This window comes from Rutilus rutilus (assembly GCF_951802725.1).
Source record: "Rutilus rutilus genome assembly, chromosome: 25".
In the NCBI taxonomy this organism is placed as follows: Eukaryota; Metazoa; Chordata; class Actinopteri; order Cypriniformes; family Leuciscidae; genus Rutilus; species Rutilus rutilus.
The window spans coordinates 3,219,314-3,234,328 of record NC_140229.1 but is presented as its reverse complement, the minus strand read 5'-3'; the positions used below and the strand labels follow the sequence as shown (position 1 = coordinate 3,234,328).

General features: G+C 38.8%; 1 protein-coding gene across 2 annotated transcripts in view; it reads left to right on the top strand.

Annotated features, from left to right (window-relative positions):
* ttc28 (tetratricopeptide repeat domain 28) overlaps nt 1-15,015 on the top strand; it is a 307,380-nt gene that overhangs the window by 15,195 nt on the left and 277,170 nt on the right. For both annotated transcript variants that reach the window (XM_084400084.1, XM_084400083.1), the window contains exon 2: nt 2,052-2,339. In XM_084400084.1, the coding sequence (XP_084256210.1) occupies nt 2,052-2,339 (288 nt within the window). The remainder of the gene's footprint in view (nt 1-2,051; nt 2,340-15,015) is intronic.

The window sequence follows — 15,015 nt, the reverse complement described above, 5'->3', positions numbered from 1 at the left end:
AAATCTCATGATATAAAAAAAAATGAAGCGTTATGCGGTTATCGGCTTTCAAATATAAAGAGTTATCGGTATGGGGCAAAGTTTTATATCGGTGCATCTCTAGAACTGACCCCGAACTTTTGAATGGTTGGGTATATCGCAGAAATATCGCAAAGTCAGTTTTTTCCCACAGATATCTAGATTCTGCTTGGTACACAGGCTTTGGTCCAACTAATTACTTAACCTACATTCAGATATTAGTGTGCTCGGATATTTGCCTTGGTTACCTTGAAGATATCCGACTCAAAGTCACCGGGAGAGGAGAAACGGCCCCACAGACTGGGATCTACCGTTCTTTTGGCTCAGTTACAGTTAAAAGAATATTCTAACTGCTGGTTTTCAACCTAATGTTCTCCGCTCTATAAATACAAAAAACATTAGCCTTTATAGACATAGGGCCCTATCATACACCCGGTGCAATGCAGCGCCAGGCGCGACGCAAGTGTGTTCTGCTAGTTTCAGCCTGACGCAGTTATCATTTTCACGTCCTGCGACACGTTGTTTAAATAGCAAATGCATTTGTAGTAATATGCGCCTGTAGGCGGGTCCACAACACACGTACACTTTGTCCTGTAGATGGTCTGCTCGCGCACTTTAACCTCGTGCTCAAGCAGATCTGTTTCCTCGCTAGAGACGCGTTCAGTCTTTCTGCTTGCAAATTCCGCCATGTAAATAAATAGCGACTCCGCCATGGCGCGAGCGCAACTGGCTTTTAAAGGGAATGGGAGATGAGATGATTGGTTTATTGCACGTTACGCCCAAATGGTTAGTGCACATGAAGGGGGGTGTGGGAAGTGGAGGAGAGAGAAGCATGAAGAGGGAAGTCAGCTAGAGGAGAGATGTCCTAGACAACGACAACGGCTAACGTTAGAATTATATTCTCTTGAATTTTGATATGGCCGACACACGACCAAAGAGACGACGTTCCGATGAACAAATAGCAAAGAAGAGGGAAAAGGAGAAGGAACGTGCGAAGTCCCGAATTTACGTCGGAAAAGTTTCGTTTCTGTTTCAGGAAGCACGGAAGGGAGGGAGGGTCGAGCTTGCCTCCGTTTTGTTTGACAACAAGAAGTGACGTCACCCAACATCGCTTAGAGCACCTTTAAAGCAAAAGTGGATTTGGACACAGTCCTAAGTGCACTTGTGCTGTACGCTTTAGACCATGCACTTGGATCATTAAAATAGGGCCCATAGTGTTTCTTGAGTAAAGAAAAACCTCTCACAGCACACTAATGTGGTTCGGAAACACTGATCTAGTATTTCTGTCATAGTGTTTGCTGTGGTGACATTCTGTTCTTTCATAAGGGTTGTACATTTGAGCTTTGTGTTTTTTTTCTTCAAGGGTTTCCTTAGTACTCTGAAGGAGATTAAGAAGAAAGGTTTCTTCTGCGAACATTTGTGCTTAACCCTGCCAATATAATCCTAAAACCCTGCAAATCTGCTTTGCCACATGTTGAACACAACTGAACTGAACACGAGTCAACATCTCTTTTAATGAACTGGGTCATGTTTTGTTATTTTCGCACTCAAGTCCACTTATAATGTTAATCAAGATGCACCAAAAGCAGTTTATCACCCTTTCTCTGATATGTTGTAAACAAAAACAAAACTGTTTTTGCTGCTGTACCTTTAAGACTTTATGTAAATAAATCAAATAATAAGATGGTAAGATTTTTTAAATGTTTTTGTGCTCACCAATGCTGCTTTATTTGATCAAACAGACAATAAAAACAGTAAAATTGTGAAATATTATTACAGTTTCAAATAACTGTTTTCTATGTGATTATATATATATATATATATATATATATATATATATATATATATATAGTAAAGTGTAATTTATTCCTTTGATCAAAGCTGAATTTTCAGCATCATTACTCCAGTCTTCAGTGTCATATGATCCTTCAGAAATCATTCTAATATGATGATTTGAAGAAACATTTCTTATCATCAATTATGAAAACAAAATCCTCTAATGCATCTCTCTGATGTGTGTTCTTCCTGGTCAGTTTGGTCTGTTTGGACCGCGAGCGCTGGGCAGGGCCGTTCACGCTGCATCCGAGGGCCCGGGACTCACTAAGGCAGAGTTCATGGAGAAGGTTCGGCAGAGCAACGAGTCCTGCCAGCTGGGAGACTTCCAGACGGCCGTGAAGCTGTACGGTGAAGCTCTGCGTGCCGATCCACAGAACTGCATCCTTTACAGCAACCGCTCAGCCGCCCACCTCAAACTGGGCCAGTACCAGACCGCCCTGGACGACGCCGTCAAAGCCCGCCTCCTCAACCCTAAGTGGCCGAAGGTGAGTTTGTGGGCGGGGCTGCATATCATTAACGTTCCATAGACGCTCCGCAGTTGTTCTTCAGTCGGCATGTGCTTTAATACACTGTTGTTCTACTTTCTTACTGAGAATTTTGTCTTGTTTTCCAGTATAGATTCTTTAAAATCCCCCTGTGGTGAAAATCAAGCTTTTAATGTTGTTTATATGTATATGAGGTGTTTTTAATATGCTTTAAGACAAAGCATGTGTAAATTCATAAGTCGACACCATTGCTGAGTATTTTCTCCTTAAAACTGCAGTGAACCAAAGACAGTCTCAAAAACACGCTTTGAAATCGCTGGTGTTTCTGACGTCACAAACTACCTTGTAACCAATCAGATCAACGTGTGATCGTCAACCAGTGGATCTCTGAGCTGAGTGAGTGAGTGGAGGCGGGGCTCATTTGCATAGTCATAGAACCGCGCATACTAAATGAGGCAAGGGTGTCGAGTTACATTCAAGATATTAGGCATGAAGACATTTCATCAAGGAAAAAACGTTGATCAAAGATGAGTTTTAAGGGATACAATTATTGACTACAGGGGGACTTTAAATCACAATGAAATCGAAATGGACTTGTTCAAATTTTTGTATGGAATATTGCATTTATTTATTATAAACGATGTCATTTTTTTTCTATTCATATCCCTCTGATGATGATGAGGGCGGGGCAACCTGTCACTCACATGAGATCCACCAACCATCCAATCAATTCCCCACGGATAAAATCAAGCCCCGCCCACATTTGTTCTCGATCCAGAAGCCTTTTTTAGTTGGATATACGATATAATAGGGAAGACTAAAAAGACTATCGCAGCTTCTGTTGCAGATAATTTAACTTTAATTATTGCTTAAAATATCTGCAAGTGGGGTCAGAAAAATAATCTTTATATATATTTTTTTCTTGTATTATGCATACACTCACTTATTTTCGATGCATTTTTCAAGTAAATGTATCTTGATTTAAGAATGTTTAGATATCTGTACTAGAAAACAAGACAAAAATACTTTTTTTTTGCAGTGAACTGTTTTATTCCTCATCTCAGAGAAGAAGAGATCGCCCGTGCTTTATTTGTGTTTGTTTCTTTAGCATTCATTGCAGGTAAAGCAAGCAGAGAGCTTGAGATTTTGCCAAATTGCCTCTTTGCTTAACATTTCTCAGCTGTGATGTTAACAGACACTCACAGCAGAACATCACAGCAAAGTCAGCGTCTGAAAAATGATCTCAGTCGTGGCCTTGCGGCAGGAGCTCGTGTGCTCTTGGCATCGGGAAAAGAGCTCGCTGTGATGGACTTACTAGCAAACAACACCATTTCACAGGCTTATCCGTTCTACATGCGCTCTTACAGCTGCAAGCATACAGTATTAAAGGAAATGAATTATAGTGAAGGTTTAATTAGATGGATTCAGTGATGTAGTTGCCACCAAACACGCATGTCTGATTTTATTTACTAGCTTTATGTGACGAGTTGTGGTTCTGGATCATTACTTTTTAATTCCAGTTTTTAATAGATCACCTGTGTTTGTTACATTCTTCAATCATTGCTGGTTAATTGGCTGATATTTGGGTGTTTTATTAGCATTGGTGAGTTAGTTTCTTCTTTTTTTCGTTGTGCTTTTGTGAGCTTGAGTGCAAAATAAGTGTAAAAATAAGTGTTTGATTCATTTCAGCAATTAGAATTAGGGCGAATTATATATTATTTGCCATCATTTACATTTGAGTGTCTGCCGTTGAAAAACCTTTTTGTAAGTTGTTAGACAATTTTTGAAAAGTTTGAGGTCACTGTTTTTTAAATAAAATAATACTTTTATTCAGCGAGGACGCATTTGATTAAAAGTCACATCAAAGACATTTCTAATGATTTCTATTTCAAATAAATGCTCTTCTTATGAACTTTCTATTCATCAAAGAATCCTAAAAAAGACCCCATACTTTTGAACGTGGATTAAGTGGAAGTGTATGTCATGGATTAAGTCCTGATGTCTCATACTGGTATTGTATGTGTGTAGCCCAATGGTTCGGTTCTGCTACTTTGCAGCTTCAATCTTAAGCATGTTTGACATAGTAACTGTAGGGTTGTTGAAATCCTCCTCATATCTGATGACCCTTTCTTAAAGGGTAACTCTCGCCAAAATTCTCTTTTTGTTAATCTACCCGAGGCAAACTTTCGTGTAAAAGCATAATTAGAATGGAAACGCCACTTTTAAGATTAAACGTATTTTCGTTTTAGGTCAAAATGGCTTTTGAATGGGAGTGCATGGGGCACGACTATGATAGCATCAAAATCGCTGTTTTTAAAACACTAATGCGGCTCGACACAACATGAAACTGTGCTGGAAGTCTCACCAGGGGCTCTACACATGAACTCCAGCATTGACTACATTGTTTGTGTACACAGAGTTTACTAAAAAGAAAGGTTTTGTACGACTCACTTTATCAGTTTGTGTTTCCGGTGGCTGGAATTTTGTCAGTCAAAAGTAGTCGATCTCCGAATGCAACGTAATGAACCGACTCCATATGAGGAAATGTCATGAACTTGTAATTTCAATGAAAAGCATGATAACTTAGATAATAAATGATCTGTGAATTTATATGGAACTAAGCTTTAGGAGCTTTCCATCTTTACTCTTCTCATTTTACGTTGCATTCGGAGATCGACTATTTTTGACTGTCAAAATGGCGGCGGACACAGAGACAGTGAGTCGTTCAAAATCTTTCTTTTTAGTAAACTCTGTGCACACAAACAATGTTCTCAATGCTGGAGTTCATGTGTAGAGCCCCTGGTGATACTTCCAGCACAGTTTCATGTTGTGTCGAGCCTTCTTAGTGTTTTAAAAATAGCCATTTTGATGCTATCATAGTCGTGCCCCAGCACTCCCATTCAAAAGCCATTTTGACCTAAAACGAAAATACGGTCAATCTTAAAAGTGGCGTTTCCATTCTAATTATGCTTTTACATGAAAGTTTGACTCGGGTAGATTAACAAAAAGAGCCTAGGTTCAATTTTGGCGAGAGTTACCCTTTAAGTTTGTACTGCAGAAATTTGTGTACAAGTTGCTTTGTATGAAAAGAAATGTTTATTCAAATATCACTTTGTTGAGCTGGACGGCCCACACATAATGTGTGCAATCTAAACTGCTCTAGTTGTAAGTATTTTGTAATCATGCAAACATGAGAATACTGAGCATCTTGAAATATCCTTTTCTCATTCATAAAGAGTGGAAGCCGAGAGTAAAAGGCTTTTGCTCAGACTTGAGTGGTACATCGGTTTGGTCTCGCTCTGACCACACAAAATCCTCTCCTCCCCGGCCCAAAGCACATGTGGCAAAACCCAAACCCAGCGAGGAACGTTAACCTCGGCATGCACAGATGCCCGTCTTCTGCGCGCTGACTTTTCATTTGCTGTGCGGAGACAGAGAGGCGGGACTTTCTCGTTTGGCTCAGAGAAGAGAACAGAAATATGGGTTCCTTTACTAAACCAAAATGTGTGAAATTGTTTTCTTTGTGATCAGTTTTCTGAGAGACGAGCGAGTGTTTGAACTAACCAGCGCCACAAGTGCCGAGCTCGGGTCCGAGATCTCTCCGAGGAAGGTTTGTGGGAACGAGCGGGCCGTATCAGAGAGACCCGTTCTTCCTTTTGGAACAGAATGGGAGGAAGTTGTGGGTGTGGGGCCGAGCTGATGTTTTGTTGTGGAAATCCTGAAGGAGTTCGCCAGCAAACTTGTGCTGCGAGGACAATAACAGCAGAAATACACACACTTCACAGGCCTGAAACGCTGCAGTTTTGCCCCTTACTCGTTTGCAGAGCTTTTCTGCCAAAAAAAAGTCTCATAAAAACTCAAGTTATGACTTTCCCTAGAAGAAAAAAAAAAATTCTTATAGTTTCTCTTTCAGGGACTTAATGGAGTATAAACTTTGTCTCAGATGTTTTTTTTTTTTTAAATCTAACAATCTACATTGTTCATATAGAGTAAAAATATATAGCTATAAAAATATTAGAAAGATTCTTTCAAAGAATCCTTAAAAAAAATTATCAAGGTTTTCACAAAAACATGAACTGTTGATAATAATCATAAATGTTTCTTGAGCATCAAATCATCATATTAGATTAGAATGATTTCTGAAGGATCATGTGACACTGAAGACTGGAGTAATGATGCTGAAAATCCAGCTTTGATCACAGGAATAAATTACACTTTACTGTATATTCACATGGAAAATCGTTATTTTAAATTGTAATAATATTTCACAATATTACTGTTTTTACAGTATTTTTTGCACAATAAATGAAGCCTTGGTGAGCAGAAGAGACTTCTTTCAAAAACATTAAAATTCCAAACATTCAAATGCTCGTTTATGCAATTTTATAGTCAGTTTTATATAATCCATGCAAAAACCAAAGTCTGATAACATGATGAAAACAATTACTGATGTAGTATAAATGGTGCAGAATGAATTATAAGACTTTGTCTCGGTAATTAAGTCTTGATAGAATTTGTTGAGAAATGTTTTATAGGTAATATTGAGATCTCTGACTTTTGATAGCAGAATTTGTTTTTATTAGTAAATCTGAGAACAGATTGAGACCCGGTTGAAACCCTATAGAGAAATCTGATACACGGGAGACTTTGGCAAAATCATAATTTGCTCTCTATTGAATCTCATCGCTGTCTAGGTTAGACAATGTAGATATCAAGGAGATATTTTTCAGTGTGTTTCGAAGACTGCACATATTTTGACACTTCAGACATTTAAAAACATCTGAACGACACTGCGGTAGATATAAAATGTCAAAGCATGTGTTTTAAAGTGAGACACTTTACAAGAACGAAATGGATGTGTGTATGGTTTGAAATGGAAAAGAAAAACAACAGATGTAGTGTTGAAAATGAAGATTAAAAGTATCGCGGCACCAGTTGATACATTTTTCCGCGTTTGTGCGCAGATGCAGACACTTGATCTGTTGAAAGGCATTCAGATGTTTTCAAGTGTTTGTAATCTGTAATAATTCTGGGCTTGTGTTTACAGCTCCGAATCTCTCTTTATGTAAGGAAAAGAGACATTAAAATGTCCTTTTTGTGAGGAAACTTGTTCAATGAGCCAGTCCTTCACACCTGACAGCCATGCAACAGAATGATAAACTGTTTGTAAGTCCTTGTGTTGATGTTTTTGCTCTCCGTCTCACACTCACACACACTCAACCCTTTCTGAGAGGCCACGGCGAGTGATGAATGTGAAGAGAAGGCAAATGAACGCAGACGAGTGTCGCTTCATCAGCCTTCTCCTGCCAGAGCTCGAGGACGCTGAAAGACTTGAGACATCAGTGTTTTTATCTGTATTTGTGTGTCGTTTCAAGTGTTTGTGCTTGCAGATTCAGTGTTTTGAGTTTACCTCTCATGATAAGATGATATGGTGGCAGATCTTGACTATACGAACTCTATATTCATATTTTTCAGCCTTGTTTATTAATACGGTTACACTTTATTTTAAGGTGTCATTGTTACAGTGTAATTATATATTTAAGTATTGAGTAATATTATGCAACTACATGTACTTACTATAGGGTTAGGGTAGGGTTAGGGTTTGGTTGAGGGTTGCATGTAATTATGCATAATTTACTGTTATTACTATGGTAAGTACATGTAATGTAACAAGGACACTGTAAAATAAAGTGTTACCATTAATAAATATATAATAATTGTTATATACATATATACATAATTATATATACACACATATTATATATATATATATATATATATATTAGTATTATATTTATATTTTAAATTATATTATATTTATTTTATTATATAATTAATAACATTTTATTATTACTGTTATATTTAATAATATTTTATGTCATAAATCTTTTTAATCTTCAGTGAATAATAATCAAGCCATTTTTCCCACACAATTTTATTTAACGTCTACAAGGATATTTAATACTTTTTTCAATAAATTATTTACTAGGCATCAATAAAACAGTAGTTAGTTAATAATAAATAGCAATATATTCCTGCATATGTTTTTACTTGAACGTTTCAAGGCATGCGAATTACTAAATGAACATGTGAGTGATGAAGCGAATGTATCGTTGAAACCCATTCATTGAAAGAATTGATTCGTGGCAAATGAATCATAATTTGCCTATTGGTGAAATCTTCAGGAAAAATTGGCCAAATAAAAAAAACTCAAAATATTAGTACATTTTGCATCAGCAACAAATTAATGTTGAAAATGTGTTAATACATAGTAGTGGCCAAAAGTGACTTCCGGAAAATTGACAACTTCACCCTTTATTCAAATATTATTAAAAATTTGTTATAGATTTTGTAAGCATATTGCGCAGTTGTGCTTGAAGTCCATTGTTTTATTTGTGATGACAAATTGTGACAAATTGTGCCGCATAATTTTTGGTCAGACTATCAAACAAAGAAATTATGAACACGTGCAAAACCGAGAGAACCAATGAAATATTAATAACTGATTATGTTGTAGTCAGTATGAGCTTTTTATTTTTCTATGCATTTGTTTTTGCATGGTAAAATAAAACCTATAGCTGTAGTTTGCCTTTTTTTGCCAAATAATTTTCTCAGATAAATACCGTAACCAATTTCAGTGTTTTGTTCTTCCCTCATATTTAAATAATTTAAATAATGTTCCTCATATTTTGAATATTGAAACTCAAACTCATAGGGTCATTAAAAACAAATCACTTCTGGCCACTGCTGTATATTTCATATATTGCCCAGGCTCAGTCCCCGAGTGCATGTCTGGTAATGGCCTGCCGGAGCGCAGCGCAGTGGAGTGAAGATTCATGGAGGTGACGTGCAGGACAGGGTCACAGCAATGCTCCTGCTGGTTCATCCCGGCGGGGTCGCGAGCTGAGGTCACCTTTAATTAAAGCTCAATAACTGTGGTCGCTCTGAGAAGGCTATTTACTTCTGTCAGCGCCGCCTCCTCCTCCTCCTCCTCCCAGCCTCGCATAGATGTCCATGTTGGCACAACAACCGTGTTCTGCCCCTTTAGAGGGCCCATGGGAAGGAGAAAACTGTGGGAGCAGCGCTGTGCCTCCAAACATGTGCGCCAGCGACACAAAAACACACTGAAAAGCCTTGCAGTCGCTCGCCGTTGTTTTTAGCCTTTATCCTTTTAAATGCCAGCTTTTTTATCTCTTTGTCATTTAGATGGAGCGTTTCGGGGCTGAAAGCGATTTTCTGAGAGGGACGTCTAGACAAATTTTTTCCCCGCATTCCCCGCGAGTGATCCCTTTGAATAGCTTTTATTAAAAAAAAAAAACCTCCCAGCCGCTGTTTCATTCTGCTTGGTTGCTAGGCTGTAGTTTTCGAGCTCTTAAACCTGCAGGTACGCGAACACTGCGAAAGTCTCACACCTGGCTGATGCTCCTGCGACTTCAAAGCGCCGATAATTCATGCAGATTCGCCCTGTCTGTCTTTATTTCTTAAATCTGATTCCGTCCGTTCCCTTCGCGGGACTGGCGCTGATCAAAGACAGACGGCGTGGACCGTGTTGTTCAAACACAGACTGAGGGATTATGCATGAACTGGTGTATGAATGCAAATTCGAAGCATGCAATGACTTGCAATTTTAAGATCAATGCACCGCGGGATGACGCCGCTCACCTGTTTTTAAGCTCTGAGGGATCTTGTAAGGATGCTTTGATAAATAAGTCATGCAATGCTAGTTCAGATGCTGGCTGGGCGATACATCTGATATCAGCGATCTTACCAGAGTATCGTATCAAATTTGGGAATATTGTGTATATCGGGATCATGTTAAAAGTTTCAGCCAGTTTTACTCCCACGACTGCGACAGCTGATAGACGCTGCTTTCAAAGGCAGTTTTGAGATGCACCGATCGCGGTTTTTCATGACCGGTTTCGATCTTGATGCATTTTTGTTGTTGTTTATTTGCTCTCCTACAGGCCACTGGAAAATATCTGTAGCCATCTGAAATTAGAGGCATCTACTGCTTTTAATCACAAGCCACACAAAGATGCTTCGCACATGTAGCAAGAGCAGTTGTTTTTTATTTAAATTAGATTGTATCAAGATTTAAAGCTAAAAACAGAATAGTCTGACTGTAGCTTTGTGAAATTATGCTACGTTAAACATGCCTGCACAAAACAAAGAACAGCAAACGGACTGAATCAGAAATCAAGTGCACTCTCTGTCAGTAGGTGGCGCTTATGGAACAGCAGCCTGTAAAAGCACTGCACGATGTGTCTCCACTTCTTTCCACTGTAGAAAAATGAAGTCGTTGTAGTAGAAGAAATGGCTGTTGACATCTTACGTTGTTTGGAGCCCGAGTTTGCGCAGTAGTGATCCTGCGATGGAGCCGCACAGCTGTCAATCATGACGTTACACCCCATAGACTTGACATGAACATGCGTCTGCGTAATAAGAACTGCCTAAAATGACAGAAACCATCTTTGAAGTGTTATTGGATTTTTTTTAGTTGGGCTCGCATCCCATTCGATTATGTGGAGAGGGTGGGGTTTATGACCTATACTGCAGCCAGCCACCAGGGGGCGATCGAAATGTCTTCACATTTCAGGATGTGTGCAGCAAACTCCGAAATCGCATACTTCCCTACTATATAGTAGGCGTAAAACAGTACTCAGTACTCATAAAACGGTAGGCAAAAAGTATCCGGTAGAGATGTGCGGTGATCGGGCGGATGACATGACGAAAAATAATATTTTAATTAAATTCGGGCGGGTGGCGGTTGAACCAATCAAATGATTGTTAGGCCTGCTGGTATAAAATTAATTGCACTGTCTGCCTGAAAAAGACGCGCTCTCTTCCCATGCAGCCAAAATTAACGGGAATCTTCAGGACAGGCTTTTCCTAGCCGTTACCCTGACATGACAGTGCGTACAGTTAATTAGCCTATAATGTGAATGAGCTTTCTTTCTTTTTGCAAAAAAATGAAGTGCAATAGGCATTAATTAGTAGGAGGCTAAAAATAGCAGCATGTTGAAATTATGTGCCAAATTACGTTTTTTATTACAATGATAAAATTGTGCAGTAGCCTAGTCAGGTAAGGTCAGGTTTGCCGATGTGCGTTTTATTTAGGCTATTTATTTATTTTTGTCCCTGTGTGCCGATCGGAGACGGAGTTCACTGCTGATATTCTGGGGATACAACATAGCCAATAGGCTATACTAGTAGGGACTTTAGCCTTTAAATATCTTTGCTGCATTGGATCAGTATCCATCGCCTATAGACCTTAAAACAATCAGCGGATGGCGGGCGGGTGCGGCTTTGAAAATTGGTCAAAAAACGTTGGTACGGATGGATGGCGGACGGATGATGAGTTTTGTGATGCGGTTGCGGATAAAATAATAGCCCATCCGTGCATCTCTAGTACCCGGATGAACTACTGCTTCCTCTGGTGAGATTCTGAAGTGTGAATACGATGGACACTTTACTATCCCATGATGCCTCGGGAGAGGATTTGTGAATGGCACTGAAGCGACGCAACTGACGCTTGTAGGTCACATGATAATGACAACATGCCAAATGCAGTACGTCCAGATTACATTCGTACTACACACATACTATATAGAACATACTTTTTTGGCGACCGTGAAGTTACTTGTTCAAATTAAGTACCTACTCAAGAGAGTATGCGATTTCGGACACAGCCTTTCTATTTACATCATCTTTAACAGTGTTGAGCATTGTAGCCAATCACAGACATGTCCTTTGAGCGCCGAATGCAATGACCAATCAGATGTGTTTAAGTTAGTCAGTGATGTATCCACTGACTGGTGCTCTAAACGCTGGAGGTTTCGTTCAGCTTATACTCACTTAAAAGTCTGATATTGTACGTCAAAGTCGATCTGTGCATTAAGTGCAAACAAATAGACCTGCACTTGACATAACTAAGATTAATAAATGCTTTCGAAGTATTTGTCATTGTTAGGTTTTGAATCTTATTGTAAACTTTTACCAAAGTATTTCGGAAAAATATAGATCTTTAGTTATATCGTCCAGGCCTATAATGTTAAGCAAACATAGAAGTTATTTTATAGCTATTACAGTGAGTTCTTAGTGTTTAAAAACCTCCTGAATCATGGTAAAATCACTGTAATGTATGGCTTTTTATAAATACTAGCTAGTCTAGGGATTTCTGCTACAGCGCTTCAATCGACAATCATCATGTCGTGAAACTCAAGAAGTTGTCTGGTCTTTTATATGAAGGAAATTCCATTCAGATCACAGTATTAGCGTGAACAGAACGAACATGTCTTGTGTTTTGAATCTGAAGTGCCTTATGCACTCGAAACGTCAACCTCTCGAAAGTCTTGATTCGTTGTTTTGAGTCTGGGAAGATCTTTAGACCTTCTCTTCTCCACTCTGGATGCAAAAGCAACAGACCACAGGGCCGTTTTCCCATGATGCACTGCTCAAGCTTCTCTTGACGTCTCTGGCACCCTGTTCTTATAAAGCAATATTCAGACCACACCGTAATCTTCTCCTCAGGGAAGCGCGTTGAAAAGTGGGCTCCATGTTAATGACACGCAAGCATGACATTTGCTGCATTAGAAACACACGACCTCAAATCTCCGGTCCATTTAAATTCAGGTCATACTGAAGAGGGATGTGCAAAACATAATTTAGAAACTAGTCGCTAAATTGACTGGTTTATCTTAAAGGGGTGGTATAATGCCCTTTTCACAATATGTAAAATAAGTCTTTGATGTCCCCAGAGTGTGTATGTGAAGTTTTAGCTCAAAATACCCCACAGATATTTTTATATAGCATGTTAAAATTGTCACTTTTTGAGGGTGAGCAAAAACGCTTCGTTCTGTGTCTGTCCCTTTAAATGCAAATGAGCTGCTGCTCCCGGCACAGGGGGGCGGAGCTTCAACAGCTCGTGTCCTTTTACCTCACACACACATGCTCTGAAAATTTCAACAACTTTTAGCCTTTTCTGTTCAAACCGGAGTCAGACAATGATGGAGAGACTCAAGAAGAAGTGACAACATGTAGAAGCAACAGGACATTTCTGAATGGTTAGTTGATGAATTTATGCAGCTTATGTGTAGTTATCTTCTAGTCATTGATTAGCATATTCTGTCTTGATAATCTATAAATCGTGTTCAGGGGGCGGGGTTTATGTAAATTCTAGGGTTGGTGATGTCACTAACCCGGGAGGAATGTGGTGTAGTCTCTACCAGCCGTTTGTTGTAGTCCTTAAAGCGATTTCTTTAAAAGCAAATATCTCCCTTTGCTTTGAACTTTGAGCGTTGTAACTTTGCAGATGTTGTTTATGCTCAAACAGCAACATTACACACTAACTAAAGTTAGAAAAGTCAAATCATGATCAACCACCCCTTTAATAAAGGCACGAATCTGAAGATGTATACAGAAGATACTAAGCACAGACCTTCAGATGATTGACCGTGGCGGGATTAATCGAAATAATCATTGCATTAAGACACATTGTGATTATTATTTTTTTTGGCTTTAAGTATTAAATAAATATTTCATATTTTTTAATACTGTAATGTTGTTATTATTACAGAAAGGCCATGTCATGACCATGAAAAATAAACTATTTTTACTACTACTACTTCCACTACTACTAAATAAAAATAAATTTTTACATTTTTCAAATAAAAAAAATACTATTAAAACATTTCACTCTGAAAATGTTTATATTTAATATAAAATACAACAATAATAACAATGATGATGTCACAGATCCCGCAATATCAAAACGAGCTGTTTTCGGAGCTTGATTAAATAAATGTTTTGTTTATAATGAGGAGGACATTTTTAAGCTCTGAAACTTGCAGGATGTTTTAATGGTATAAAGACCTCTTATATGCCAAAAGATCAAGGCAAATTTGATTTCTCATGTCATGACACCTTTAATCTAGTTTCAGCCAACTAGTTAACCACCCTAACCCATCTGTAATATTTAATCACCCCTCTATCATAAACACACTGGTGCTTTTTTCATTTTTGAGCCCTTTTAAACTACATTTGAGGCTGTATTGTGAATTCCTAGTTCACACAGACTTCAGAAACAGTCACTTACGGAATAAATTCAAGCCCTGTAAATATCATCACAAGCTTTGGATTTCTGCTCTCCTCTGCATTTCATTTTGCTGCTTTTTCGCCCATTGCGTTTCTCGTTTTCAATTTACATATTCACAAAGCGGCCCTGAAGTGCTTTGCTGGATGAATAAACTAAAACAGTCAAGTCTGTTGTGCGGCGGGGCTTTATATCGACTCTACACAGCCATGTTTGTGCGAGTTCTCGGCCCCTTTCATGTTAATGGGGCCCTCGAGGCCGAAAGTGTCCTAGACGGCACTGCTATGCAGACTTTGTGTCCTCTCGCTCAGTTTAACATGCATTGCCACATGGGAGAAGCCAAATCCTGGCAGTTCGGGCACTCGTGACTGAATGAACCGACTCTTAGATTCTTTCTAAGAGAGAAATTGCACCCAGTTGCTTAAAAGTTTCTTTGAGACGAAGCCAAGCATTTAAAAGGTGTTTCATTGTTTTTAGAAGGATGTAAACGCGCCTGGTTCGCTCATATGAGCGGTATGCAACTAGCAGCTAGCTGTATCGTGTGCTGAGCGCATTCACGCCACTGTCTTGTTACATGTATTATTG